Source organism: Pleurodeles waltl, chromosome 7 (genome assembly GCF_031143425.1).
Source record: "Pleurodeles waltl isolate 20211129_DDA chromosome 7, aPleWal1.hap1.20221129, whole genome shotgun sequence".
Classification (NCBI taxonomy): Eukaryota; Metazoa; Chordata; class Amphibia; order Caudata; family Salamandridae; genus Pleurodeles; species Pleurodeles waltl.
Window position 1 is genome coordinate 965,563,395 of NC_090446.1, and position 15,231 is coordinate 965,578,625.

At 45.5% G+C, this 15,231-nt stretch overlaps 1 protein-coding gene across 3 annotated transcripts in view; it reads right to left on the bottom strand.

Annotated features, from left to right (window-relative positions):
- The window catches only part of TBC1D16 (TBC1 domain family member 16), a 618,682-nt gene that overhangs the window by 383,533 nt on the left and 219,918 nt on the right, over positions 1–15,231 (bottom strand). For all 3 annotated transcript variants that reach the window (XM_069199713.1, XM_069199711.1, XM_069199712.1), the window contains exon 3: positions 11,281–11,893. In XM_069199713.1, coding sequence (XP_069055814.1) covers positions 11,281–11,893 — 613 coding nt within the window. The remainder of the gene's footprint in view (positions 1–11,280; positions 11,894–15,231) is intronic.

Here is a 15,231-nt window from a genome sequence, read left to right on the forward strand (position 1 = left end):
GAGTGCAGCGGCATAGAGTAGAGTGCTGCAAAGTAGAATGGCATAGAGTGTACTGATTTTGAGTGATGCAGGGTAAAATTGAGTGGTGCAGAGTGGAATAGTGTAGGGTGGAAGAGAGTATCGTAGAGTGCAGTGGCATAGAATAGATTGTTTCAGAGCAAAGTGAAGTGGCGTAGAGTGAAGCGGCATAGAGTGCAGCGGTGCAGAGTAGATTATAGTGCCGAAGAGTGGATTGGCACAGAGTGCAGTGACGTGGAGTCCAGTGGTGTAGAGTGTAACACAGTTGAGTACCGTGGTGTAGAGTCCAGTGGTGCAGAGTAGATTGCCATGGAGTGCGGTTATTTTGAGTGAAGTGGTTTATAGTGCACTGGCACAGAGTGCAGTGGAGCAGAGTGGTACAGAGTGGAGTACTGTGGCACAGAGTGGAGTGGTGTGGCACAGAGTGGAGTGGTGCAGCATAGATTGCAGTGGAGTAAAGTGGAGTGGCACAGAGTAGATTGTTTCAGAGTAGAGTGAAGTGGTGCATGGTAGAGTGAGTGGAGTAGCACCAAGTGCACTGGCGTAGAGTGGAGTGGTGCAGAATAGATTAGAGTGGTGTAAACGGGCCTGGCATAGAATGCACTGGCATAGAGTGGAGTGTTACAGAGTAGAGTGCATTGGCAGGGAGAGCAGTGTTGCAGAGTAGAGTGGCATAGAGTGGAGTGATGCAGAGTGGAGTGGAATGGCATAGCCTGGAATGGTGTAAAGTGCAGTGGCAAAGACTGAAGAGGTGCATAGGAGAATGGGATATAATGCATTGGCATAGAGTAGATTGATGTAGAGTAAAAAGGCATAGAGTTAAGTGGCATAGAGTGGAATGGTGCGGAGTAGAGTGCTGTGACGCAGTGTGGAGTGGCACAGTGTGGAGTGGTGCAGAGTAGACTGCAGTGACACAGTGTGGTGCACAGTAGAGTGCAGTGGGGTAAAGTGGAGTATGTATGGTCTGGTAGCGCACTGCCATTACAGAAAACACATCTTCAATTGAAATGACCATTACATTTGCACGGGTCTACTGATACAAATATACAGCACACAAACAATAATGTGTGGAAAAGTCATCACTCAGTGTATTGTTTTGATTGTATTAAAATATTTGTTTCCACCACACTTCAGAATTACCAGAATTACCCCCAGTATCCAGCATGGCTGTTACATAAATCCTCACTTTGAAGTAAGAGAAAGAAAGGTAAACACCAAGCTCCCTCTGAAGAGAGAGCCTGACATTTGACTTCTGTCTTTGAATACACAGTGAATGTGACAAGATAAGAAAAAAGATTTAAAGGCCAGTTTACAGAAAGGAAGCACTCAGAAGGACACAGTAAATAAGGTATGGGACACGGATGGGAGAAAGTCACCTGGACAGCCTAAAACAAATAAAGCCAGCAAACAGAAAGCAAGAAAATGTGAGTTACAAACCACAAAGCCAAAGGTAAGCAATGAGTGGGATGCATTCCCAGTGAAGCTTTCCAAATGTCCCCAAGTCGTTGTTAGCAAATCAGACAGCTGTGCTGTCTGGTAAGTTTCAACCTAAAAAGTAGGAGAACTGTTTTTGTTAAATTAAAAAAATATTGGCATGTTGTGCCCCACAAATCCTGCCCACTTTGTTCTCTGCCTGCACACACCTGTCCTGTGGACTCCTCTACCTGCTTGTGTCCTAGGGAATCCTCTTTTCCATGTGTCTCCCCAGAAAGGACGTTTCATGCTCCCTGTTATTGCTAATTTTCCCCCTGTGAAACAGGTCTGTGGTGCTCTAGTGGAGCTCGTAATTCTAATGAAGCCAGTAACTATTATTATCGATCCACTAAAATTAAGAGGGGCCCATTATGGGTTTCTCTCTAACTACATGGGGAGATATCAAGAGCCAAAATTAATGCTTTCCGGCTGGTATCTCCAAACCAGTCCATGAATTTTTACCACATTTCAGAGTCCAGCCCCACTAATATTAACACTTGCTCGAAGCAGATGATGATTGTGCGTGGGGGCCACAGTGGGCTAACTATGCGGGGTGGAGGGTCAAGAGAGCGCTGTGAGGCAGGCCAGGCTCAGAGCTGCTTTGTGGAGCGTTTCAGACAAAAACATTCTGAAAACTGGCAGTTATGGTGTACAATACTCACCATTGTGTATGCCTCGTTGTGGATCACCACATGTGGCGGTCCTTGAATAGGGATATACCAACTAGGCACCAGGAATGGCTTCAAGAGAGTCAGGAGTAAAAAGCACCCCAACCCCAGGCATGGCCAAGGGCCCCTCCCCAATATTAGGGTATCTTAGTCTTTCTGCCTCCAATATGTCCTCCCCAAAGAGGAAAATCGTCCACTAGGCACCAGGGAAAGCTCTTTCATTAAAAACATAGTAAATGGGGTGGGTGCTGGCCCGACCAGATACCGGATGCATCCCTCACCTCTAGTGCCCATGCAGCCTTTCAGCACATCCTGGGAAAGAAAGATAAGGTTATTCCCTAAACGGCCTACCCCAGAGGGGCTGGAAGCCCACCACCCAATTAAAAACAAAATGGGTTGGGCACCACCTTTTTAATGACAGTGTGCCACATCACCAACCCCTCAAACTCACACAGTTTCTGCTCCCTTCCCACCGGCACTCCGAGAGGTAGACTAGCACCAGGGATACATTTGTGTTAAAAAAAATGGGGTGGCAGCCAAACAGGCATCGGGCCATGCCCTCACTTGTAAAGTTCACCCATTCTTTCTACTCCCCTGTGGTGCAGACTTGGGGATTTACCACTTAATGTGCCCTACATCAGGGGCAGGTGGCAGAAATCACACTGGACACAACATCACGGAAACTGCCCTGGGTCAATTGCACCCCTGAGGCACTCTGGCTTTGTGCCGAAAGCAAAAAACATTTTGCGAGGTACACTGACTGCGCAGCACATAGCGGTGGTGCAAAGTTAATGTGGTCTACCAAGGTGCCCCTTGGGAGCGGGGCACTGTGATCCCAGCCACACTCACTCCCCGACACCTCCCCTCTTCAAAGAGATGCTGGTCCACCTCCAGTGAAAATGAAGCTGCTGTTTGCGCTAGTGCTGAGGACACATTATTAGTCAGGCACACCTAATTAAGGAATCACCCTGGGCGCCAACTACAATAGTGCATCCACTGTGTCTTGATTGGGATGGGGGTTGCCAGTTAGGGTTTAGAACTGCCCTATAAAGGGTTATATTTGCTGAAGCCAAAGATGGGACTTTTTAGCATTGCCAGTAAAGCCTAGACACCGACACTGCTGCCTGAATGTGTCTTAGACAGTGCTCATGACCGCTGCTCTTTAGCATCCAGTCATCCAGATATGGAAAGATAGGAATGGTTTTGCATTGCAATCACTGCTAGACACTTAGTAAAGACCCTTGGGGCGGTTATGAATCCCAAAATTTGAACTAGTAATGTTGTTCACTTACGACAAGCCTGATGTAACAACTGTATGCCAGATGAGTAGGGATGTTGAAGTAGGCGTCCTTGACATCAAGTGTTGCCATGTGATCTTCTATGCAGAGCAATGGAATGACATCCTGCAGGATTGTCATACGAAAATGCTCCAACCTGATATAGTGTTTTAAGGGTCTGAGATCGAGGTTAGACTGCTAGGTGCTGTCCTTCTTTGGGATGAAGAAGTACAGGGAGTACACCACTTAATCCACTGGTGTGCTGAAAAGTGATAATACTTCCTCTTGAATTAGTTGGTGTTAATCCTGACTGATTACATGATAGTGGGGTGGGATGTTTGGTGGTGTGAAGTGAAACCCCAAGCAGTGTTCTCTTTTTAACCATGGACAAGAAACACTTTTTTCAAGCTATTTCCTCCCACTAGGGAAGGAAAAACCTGATGGTGGGTAAGCAGTGTGCATGCATGAGTGGTGTGTCTGTGAGTGCAAGGTGAGCAGTGTGTCTGTGTGAGCGCAGGGTGAGGGGTGTTTCTGTGCGAGTGCAAACCGAGCAGCAGGTCTGTATGAGTGCAGAGGGAGAGGTGTGCATGCATGGGTTTACAGTGTGATTGCAAAGGAAAATGTGTCTGTGTGAATGTAGAGTAAGTTAGGCCTGTATGGCTGCAGAGTGAGGGGTGTTTCTGTGTGCTTGCAGGAACAGTAATCTGCCTGTACGCTTACAGTCGGAGAGCTGTGCAGTGTTAGTGGTGAATCAGGGTGAGTGCAGGGTGAAAGGTGTGCCTGTGTGTGTGCAGATTCAATAGTGAGTGCAGGGTGAGCAGTGTATCTGTGTGATACTTTAATTCCTATTTTGGTTCAGGGGGATACATCGGAAAAGATTATGTGATCACGCACCGGGACCATGCTGTGAGAGAGATGGTGATATTTATGCCCGTTACTGACAACACAAAGGTAATAGGACGCCATACTGCAGCTCTGTGTAGATATGTAAGCATTTTAGAAGCAATATTAAAAAATGCATATTCAATAGGAATGAAAGTATATGTTTCGTGCACTGTGTGTGACGTAGGATGAATACATTTGTAAATTTAAAAAATGGTAAGATGGTGGTAACGCCAAAACGCGTTCTTGTAAGTTTCACCTTGAAATAAAATTGTGAATCGCACCCACACGGAGTGCCATACACTGCTAATTACCCCAGATATTACAGCACTCATGACAACTTTCATAATATCAATAAAAATAAAATATCAATTAAACATTAGCAATCAAATTATTAAAGAAAAAACTGTGCATGGCGTGCACTCGAGTTATAGTTTCCTTAGGGCACAAGTTATAGTTACTTGAAATAACTCTAACTGCTGAATTTCTATGGTTTTGTACGAGTACATTTATAACCTAACTATAACGCCCCTGTAACCTTCGTTCTTTTCAGTGGAAAAAAATAATATAATATATAATGTCACTTACCTAGTTTACATCTGTTCGTGGCATGTAGTGCAGCAGATTCACATGCTGTGCATATCCCGCCATCTAGTGTTGGGCTCGGAGTGTTACAAGTTGTTTTTCTGCGAATAAGTATTTTTTTTAGAGTCACGGGATCGAGTGACGACTCCTCTCGGTGATAGTGCGCATGGACATCGACTCCTGTTAGATTGTTTTCCCGCAGAAGGGTGAAGTAAGGAGTTAAACATTGCATATGTACAACTATAGTTATATAAGAAATAACTAAGATGGCCATGCAATATATATATATATATATATATATATACACATACACATATGTACAATTGAGTACTACAACGACTACAGGCTCGCAGGGAGGACACATGTGAATCTGCAGCACTACATGCCACGAACAGATGTACACTAGGTAGGTGACATTTTCCGTTCAATGGCATTTGTAGCTGCAGATACACATGTTGTGCATAGACTGAAAAGCAGTTCTCCTCCCAAATAAGCAGTGGTTAGCCTGTAGGAGTTGAAGTGGTTTGAAATAGTGTTTTTAGCACTGCTTGTCCAACATTTGCTTGTTGTCTAGATAAGACATCCACACAATAATGCTTTGTGAATGTATGGGGTGTGGACCATGTGGCAGCTGTGCATATATCTGCCATTGGTATATTTCCTAAGAATTCCATAGAGGCACCCTTTTTCCTAGTGGAATGTGGTTTTGGGATCATTAATAGTTGCCTTTTTGCCTTAAAGTAACATGTTTGAATACATCTCACAATCCATCTAGCTAATCCTTGTTTTGAAATGGGATTACCTTGATGTGGTTGTTGGAAAGCAACAAAAAGTTGATTAGTTTTCCTAAAATCTTTTGTTCTGTCTACGTAATACATTACAGCTCTTTTAAGGTCAAGAGTGTGTAGAGCTCTTTCAGCAGTAGAGTCTGGAAGTGGAAAGAAGACTGACAATTCCACTGACTGATTAATGTGAAAAGGTGAAACCTCTTTAGGTAAGAATTTTGGGTTTGTCCTAAGTACTACTTTGTGTTTGTGTACTTGAAAGAACGATTCTCCTGGAGTAAATGCTTGTATTTCACTTACTCTTAATGAAGTAATTGCTACTAAGAAAGCAACCTTCCATGTGAGAAATTGAATAGGACAAGAGTGCATGGGTTTGAATGGTGGGCCCATTAGTCTTGTGAGTACAATATTAAGATTCCATGCAGGAACTGGTGGAGTTCTGGGTGGAATAATGCATTTAGGTCCTTCCATAAATGCTTTTATGACAGGAACTCCAAAGAGAAAAGTATGTTGTATGGTTTGTAGGTACGCTGAAATGGCTGTTAAGTGAATTTTAATAGAGGAAAAGGGCAGGCTTGCTTTTTGTAAATAAAGCAAATAGCACACTATATCTTGTACTGACGTTTTAAGTGGATTTATATTTTTAGGTTGGCAGTAGTATACAAACCATTTCCACTTACTTGCATAGCATTGTCTGGTTGTTGGTTTACGTGCTTGTTTTAGAACGTTCATACATTCTAATGGAAGCTGTAGCTATCCAAACTCTATGACTTCAGGAGCCAAATTGCTAAGTTGAGCACACTGGGATTGGGATGCCTGATTTGACCTTTGTTCTGAGTTAACAGATCTGGTCTGTTTAGAGGTTTGTGATGGGGCACTACTGACAGATCCAGGAGTGTTCTGTACCAGTGTTGGCGTGCCCACGTGGGAGCTATGAGTATCATGGTGAGAGAAGTGTGACACATTTTGTTGACCAGAAACTGAATTAACGGGGGAGGGGGAAAAGCGTAAGCAAATATCCCTGACCAGCTGATCCATACAGCATTGCCCTTGGACTGAGTGTGTGGGTGTCTGGATGCGAAGTTTTGGCATTTTGCGTTTTTGCTTGTTGCGAAAAGGTCTATGTTTGGTGTTCTCCACATTTGAAAGTAATATTGAAGTACCTGTGGGTGAATCTCCCACTCGTGTATTTGTTGCTGCGTCCTGCTTAGAAGGTCTGCTAGATGGTTGTGTATCCCTGGGATATATTCCGCTAGTAAGTGAATCTGATTGTGAAATGCCCATTTCCATATTGTTTGAGCTAGAAGGGACAATTGGGATAAATGTGTCTCCCCTTATTTTTTCAGATAATACATTGTTGTCATGTTGTCTGTTCTTATTACTACTGTTTTGTGTATGATCTGAGGTTGGAATGCTTTGATCTCTAAGAACACAGCTAATAATTCCAAGTGGTTTATGTGGTAAGTTGATTGTGTTGCGTCCCATTCCCCTTGTATGGTTAGGTTGTTGAGATGTGCTCCCTAACCTGTCATTGACGCATATGTTGTGATTGAGGTCTGTGGCACTGGGTCTTGAAAGGACTGCCCTTTTGTTAAGTTGTTGTGATTAAACCATTGCAGAGATTTGGAAGTCTGGCAGTCTAACAACACTAGATCATGTAACTGACCCTATGCCTGAGACCATTGTTGTGAGAGACACTGTTGCAGTGGTCTCATGTTTAGTCTTGCATGTGGTGCTATTGCTATACATGATGCCATAATTCCCAATAATTTCATGATAAATCTTACTGTGTAAGTCTGATTGACCTGGATTTGTGATATGAGGTATTGAAAAGCCTGTATCCTTTGTGGATTTGTGTAGTCTAATGCTGTTTGAGTATTGAGAACTGCACCTACATAAAGTTGAATTTGTGCTAGTTGAAGATGAGAGTTCTGGTATTTGATTGTGAACCCTAATGTGTGTAGGGCATCTATTGTGTGTGTTGTTGACTCTGTAGAATGTTGCTGGATTTTATTAACCAATCATCTAGATAAGGGAAGACATGTATGTGGTGTCTTCTGAGGTAAGCTGCTACTATAGCTAGCCATTTTTAAAAAACTCTTGGAGCTGTTGTTATCCCGAAGTGTAGTACTTTGAATTGATAGTGGTTGCCTGATATTACGAATCTTAAGTACTTGCGGTGAGATGGATTTATGGGAATGTGAAAGTAGGCATCCTTTAGATCTAACGCGGTCATGTAATCATGTTTTTGTAGTAGGGGAATGACGTCCTGTGGAGTAACCATGTGAAAAGGTTATGACAGGATATATAGATTTTGATGTCTGAGATCTAGAATGGGTCTGGTAATAAGGAAGTATAGCGAGTATACTCCTGACCCTTGCAGTGAGATGGGAACCATTTCTATTGCCCCTTTTAGTAATAGAGACTGTACCTCTTGTTTTAGTAGGACAGTGTGTTCTGGAGAGTCTGTGAGAACGAGGGGGAATGTTTGGTGGAGTAGAGATGAGTTCTAGGCAATAACCATTGCGGATAATTGAAAGTACCCACTGATCTGTGGTGATGTTTTGCCAGTGAAACAGGCATTGTTGCAGTCTTCCTCCCACAGGAGATGTATGGGATTGTGGGATGTTTGGGAAGTCATTGTTTTGTGAGTGTGGTAGCACTCTTTGAGACTGTAAATTTTCCTTTGGCTCTGGAGTTCTGTCCTCTGTATGAACCTCTAAATGACCCTCTTGAATAATACTGCTGTGTTTGTTTTGGATGGGAGGTGGAAGCTTCTCCAGTTTGGGATTTAAAACCTCCCCTAAACTGTTGTTTCCGAAAGGAACCCCGAAAAGGTGTGGTATAAAGGGCTCCTATGGCTTTTGCAGTATCAGAATCCTTTCTGAGTTTCTCAATGGTAGTGTATGCTTCTGGTACGAAGAGATGTTTATCGAATGGCATTATAAGCACTGCCTGTTGTATTTCAGGTTTAAAACCAGAGGATCTTAGCCATGCATGTCTTCGGATTGTAATGTTAGTATTAATACTTCTAGCTGCAGTGTCAGCTGCATCTAGAGCAGACATAATCCGGTTATTTGTAATAGCCTGTCCGTTTTCTATGATTTGCTGCGCTCTCTTTTGGTGTTCCTTGGGTAGGTATTGCAAGAATTCTTGCATTTCATCCCAATGTGCCCTGTTGTATCTTGCCAAGAGGGCCTGGAAATTGGCAATACGCCATTGGTTGGCTGCTTGTGTTGCCACCCTTTTCCCTGCAGCATCACATTTTCGACTTACTTTGTCAGGGGGTGGGGTATCCCCTGAAGACTGACTATTAGCCCGTTTCCTGGCTGCACTGACCACAATAGAATCTGGTGGCAGTTGTGTAATGAAGACTGGTCTGTTGGTGCAGGCTTAAATTTCAATTCCTGGAGTTAGAACCTTAGCTTTAACTGGTTCTTTGAATATGTCATCTACGTCCCTAAGCATGCCAGGAAGCATTGGTAAGCATTGGTAGTGTTTATGGGTAGAGGATAGTGTATTAAAAAGAAAATCCTCTTCCAAAGGTTCTGCATGCATTTGGACCCCATGGTATGCAGCTGCCCTAGATATAACTTGGGTATAAACCGTACTATCGTCGGTGGTGATGGTTTAGTATGTTAAAGATCAGGATCATTGGACGGTATAGGGTCCGAATCATACATGTCCCATGGGTCCACTGTGTTTCCCTGTGAGTAAGTATGGGAGTGCGATGGTGAGGGTAGTGGTGGTGGGGTATTAGGTGGTGGTGCGAAAAAAAGCTGTGGCAAATGTGGTGGAGAAAGCTGGAGAGATGATGGCTTCTCTTTTCACTTGATTTTTGCTGGTGGTGGAACCGTATAAAGAGTCTCTTGGAATGGTAACTTTCTTTTAGTCTGTGGAGGTGGAGAAGTAATAATTTTCCCAGCCTCTTTGTGGATTTGTATTCTTCTCTGCTTACTGTCCATAACCTCCAAAATTGGTTTAATGTCAGATTACCCTATTTGATGTTCAGAGGTTGTTTTTGTGCCCTTAGAGGATTGTTCAATGGCTATTTTGGGCATATGTTTCAATCGGGTCGAAAGTCCTGTCTCTTCTGTAGAGAAGGATGTTTTCAGCTCCGAAGCGGTTCCGAGGTGTTTTGGTCCCAAAGATATTAGCCGACGTTTTGTTTCCGAAGCCAGGCACATTCATTTCGGATCTGAAGATTGTAGGTGCCGCCTTGGTGCGGAGGTTGAGCTTCTTATTTTCTTGCTCGAATTCGGCACCAAACCAGGAGTGGCCTGTTGATGGGGTGTTTTGGCCTTTATCGGCACCGAACCCAGGGGCCGGTCGCCGATTACTTTCTTTCGGGTGGAACCATGGCTTGACAGCAGTGATGCACCCAAGGCCTTGCTTGATTTTTTGAAAGTGGGTGTAGGGGCAGATGTACTCACATGCTGTGCCGCTGTGATTGGGTGGCTGTCGTCTTCTGATCCTTGTTCTGAGTCGGAATCTTGGATCGAAACAGCCGTCTGTGCCTGCTCGTCCTCTAAGGTGTCGGTGGACTCTGTATGTTTCGACGCCATCTACAGTCTTCTTGCCCTTCGTTCACGCAGTGTCTTTTTCGACTGAAACGAACAGCAAGCTTCACAATCTTCCTCATGATGTTCAGGAGAAAGGCAAACATTACAGACTAAGTGCTGGTCAGTATAAGGGAATTTAGCGTGGCATCGAGGACAGAATCAGAATGGAGTCTGATCCATCAGGCTATGGCACGATAGGCCCGAACAGGCCCAAGATGGCGCAAGCGCCCGAAAGGGCATTTTCTTGATCCAGACTGTACTATCGGATCGATTGCAGATGTAAACGCATTCAAAAACAATACCGACGGTATGGGAAAAAGAATATAAAGTTTCTGAATCGAAAGTCTCAGAGCAAGAGGGAACATGTCCGAACCCAATGGCAGAAAGAAAACAATCTAACAAAGGAGTTGATGCCCATGCGCACTATCATCAAGAGGAGGAGACACTCGATCCAGTGACTCGAAAAAAGACTTCTTCGAGAAAAACAACTTTTAACACTCCGAGCCCAACACCAGATGGCGGGATACGCACAGCATGTGTATCTGCAGCTACACATGCCATCAAACATATATATATATATATATATATATACACATACATACATACACATGGGTTTTACTTAACTTATATATTCTTAACTTGTGTTGTAAGGGCATGGTGGTAAAGGCTTTGTGGAAACACATTGCATTGTAACGGATGCATGGTAAAGGTCTGAGTGGTAACATCATACAATGCCCTGTATGAGTACCAAAAGAATTGTGCCTGTGTTACTTTATGCTGATTAGTGTGCCTGTGTGAGGCCTGCGACGCCGCAGGGTGAGCAACGTACTTGTGTGAGTTTGGGGTAAGAGGTGTGCCTTTGTGAGTGCCAGGTGCAAACATTTAAGCCAGACCTATTGGCATTGCCAATGCTTGATTGTTTACCTCAGTGCTTCCATAAACTGGCACTGAGAGTGCCAAGTGACAGCTCACTGCTTACCTGAAATACAAAACAATGCAATACAACTTCAGCTTCTCTCACAGCACTTACCTGCCCTCGTGCTCCAAGAATACGGAGTTGCTGCTCTCCCCAAGGGCCTCACTAATGGGCGACAGACAGAAGGGTGACGAGAAGGCATCTGAATCTGAATCTAAAGTACTGTCCCGACTGACGTCATCTGCCGAAAGGTCCAGAGAAGCATCATCCTCTCCCTGCTCCGGGCGACAGTCCAGCCCTTCCTCCGTCCCCTCGGTGGACACATCCGAGCGGGTCTGCTCCTCCTGGGAGCTGACGATCGACAGGATCCCAGAGTCACTGTGCACAGGTGGAGTGGGGTTGCTCTCAGGCAGCTTCTCCGCACTCTCCGACCACGAGCCACCATGGACACCATATTCGGCCGGCTGGGGCCCAGTCGGCCCTCCTCCTTCCTCTTTTGGGGTTGCTGCAGCTTTCAGCTCTCCCCGTGACGCCTGCTTTGTTGAGACATTGCCCTGAGCATGGCGCCCCCCACGCTTGCGCGGGGCCTTGCGCACCGGGGAGCTCTCTGGTGTGATGTAGCGCAGTGCCTCCTCATCTTGCCTCTGGATGCGGGAGTTCGGGACCCAAGCGAGGATGAGAGTGGTGCCGAGGAACTCGTCCTTCTCCATGTACACGCAGAGGTAACCTAAAAGACGAAGATCACAGGTGAGCCCCAAATAGAAGAAGTACAAGCTTCTGTGACGCAAAAAGCCACATTTATGTCACTTCATATTTATTGTTCACAGACAAGGAACTATTACATGGTCAGTGGATACGTTCGCCTGGCCAGCGAAAAGCACACTACACTAAGTACACATGCATGATCATTGACATGTAATATGAACAGTGTCTTTTACAATGCCACAACAGCACAGAACGCAATAGTCAGAACAGCATCTGTTACATCTAACAGTCACATTCCACATATCCTGTAAAACGAAAAAAAAAAACTCAAGATGTGTGAACAATTAGTGCAGTGTCTCGGTCACAACCGTCTGACACCAAATTCATACACCTTAAACTTAATGAATAAGTCAGGCGGCCAAAGAGAGAGGCATACCGGAACACAGCATTTAAAACAAGTCATCACAACCATCATTGTACTCGGATCTATGATGAAAAGGAGTGAAAGGATACCCCAGACTCCCTACAGCGTTAGAAGGTAAAACTGATGGCAGGCTGATCACAATACAGATGTCAATAACATGGCAATACCTTACATACACGTGCCCAGTGACATACCTATGATGTAAAACAGTGGTTCCAAACGTTTGACCTCTGTGGACCCCCACTTTAACACTACTGGAACCCAGGAACCCCCACGGAATCACTATTGGAATCCTGGGACACCCCCCCCAACTGAGTCATTACTGGAAGCCAGGGACTCCAGCCTAAACATTGTTGATGATTTGAACTGAAAAACAATACACAAGCAAGCTTTTGCAATGCAACAGGACTCACATTACGTCAAGTTAGAGCTATTAGTGATGTAAACTCCTAACTGGACTTTTCTTGCCACATTAAATGAAAAAAAAACAAAAAATGAGCGCGATCGTGCTGCGAAATAAAGAGAAAAAGTATCCAGAACCCATACGGAAAACATGGAGCCTCTTATGTTTCCAGTAGTTTACCGGTGCTCTCGAGGAGGGCTAAACACCGGAAAAGGCATGACGTATGCATGGCTTTCACAAATGAAAACAAGCAGATTTTAAAAGGCAAGCCCACAAACCAATGAAAGTGACTGATGTAACATGGGCGTGGTTAAAATCCCTCTGAATAGAGATTAGAAGAGGGACGGAGCGCTCGCCCCTAATAATACAAAAACAAGCATTAAAAAACATACACAAATACAAATATAAGTTAAAAACTAACAATTTAAATTTAAGTCGGAAGATTGGAGCTTTTCTAAATTTAGTTGAAGCCACACAACGTCCATACTATATTCTGCATGCACCTGCACTGCTCCCACGAATCAATCTGAGGATATTAATTTAATTTTTAGCCTCCAATTTCAAATTCCTTGACATTTACAGTATGTTTTAAAATGTTTAATGGTACATTTAGCCACTTTATTTATATACATTTGTGAGGAAATGCCTCCTTGGCATGGTTACCCCCTAACTTTTTGCCTTTGCTGATGCTCAGTTATGATTTGAAAGTGTGCTGGGACCCTGCTAACCAGGCCCCAGCACCAGTGTTCTTTCCCTAAACTGTACCTTTGTCTCCACAATTGGCACAACCCTGGCACTGAGGTAAGTCCCTTGTAACTGGTACCCCTGGTACCAAGTGCCCTGATGCCAGGGAAGGTCTCTAAGGGATGCAGCATGTCTTATGCCACCCTAGGGACTCAGCACATGCACACTGCTTCACAGCTTGTGTGTGCTGGTGGGGCGAAAATGACTAAGTCGACATGGCACTCCCCTCAGAGCGCCATGCCAACCTCACACTGCCTGTGGCATAGGTAAGTCACCCCTCTAGCAGGCCTTACAGCCCTAAGGCAGGGTGCACTATACCACAGGTGAGGGCATATGTGCATGAGCACTATGCCCCTACAGTGTCTAAGCAAAACCTTAGACATTGTAAGTGCAGGGTAGCCATAAGAGTATATGGTCTGGGAATTTGTCAAACACGAACTGCACAGCTCCATAATGACTACACTGAAATCTGGGAAGTTTGGTATCAAACTTCTCAGCACAATAAATGCACACTGATGCCAGTGTGCAAGTTATTGTAAAATACACCCAGAGGGCATCTTAGAGATGCCCCCTGAATACCTACCGACTTCTAGTGTAGGCTGACCAGTTCCTGCCAGCCTGCAACACACCAGACATGTTGCTGGCCACATGGGGAAAGTGCCTTTGTCACTCTGTGGCCAGGAACAAAGCCTGTACTGGGTGTAGGTGCTTCTCATCTCCCCCTGCAGGAACTGTAACACCTGGCAGTGAGCCTCAAAGGCTCACCCGTTTTGTTACAGCACCCCAGGGCATCCCAGCTAGTGGAGATGCCCGCCCCTCCAGCCACTGCTCCCACTTTTGGCGGCAAGGCTGGAGGAGATAATGAGAAAAACAAGGAGGAGTCACCCACCAGTCAGGACAGTCCCTAAGGTGTCCTGAGCTGAGGTGACCCCTGCCTTGAGAAATCCTCTATCTTCAGTTTGGAGGATCCCCCCAATAGGATTAGGGATGTGCCTCCATCCCCACAGGGAGGAGGCACAAAGAGGGTGTAGCCACCCTCAAGGACAGGAGCCATTGGCTACTGCCCTCCCAGACTTAAACACATCCCTAAATTCAGTATTTAGGGGCACCCCAGATCCCAGGAAATCAGATTCCTGCAACCTGAAGAAACAAGGAGGACTGCTGACCTACAAGTCTGCAGAGAAGGAGGAAGACGACAACTGCTTTGGCCCCAGCCTTACCGGCCTGTCTCCAACTTCGAAAACCTGCTCCAGCGACGCATCCGACAGGGACCAGGGACCTCTGAAGCCTCAGAGGACTGCCCTCGACTAAAGGACCAAGAAACTCCAGTGAACAGCGGCCCTGTTCAAAACCAGCTACTTCTTTGCAACAAAGAAGCAACTTCCAAAAACTTCACGTTTCCCGCCGGAAGCGTGAGACTTCCTACTCTGCACCCGACGCCCCCGTCTCAAGATCCAGAGAACAAACACCACAGGGAGGACTCCCCAGCGACTGCGAGCCCGTGAGTAACCAGAGACGACCTCACCTGAGCCCCCACAGCGACGCCTGCAGAGAGAATCCAGAGGCCCCCCCTGACCGCGACTGCCTGTAACAAGGGACCCGTCGCCTGGAACCAACACTGCACCCGCAGCCCCTAGGACCTGAAGGAACCGAACTTCGACGCAGGAGTGACCCCCAGGCGACCCCCTGCTTTTCCCAGGTGGTGGCTGTCCCGAGAAGCCCCCCCCCCTGTGCCTGCCCGCACCGCTAGAGCGACCCCCGGGTCCCTCCATTGAAACCTATACAAAAC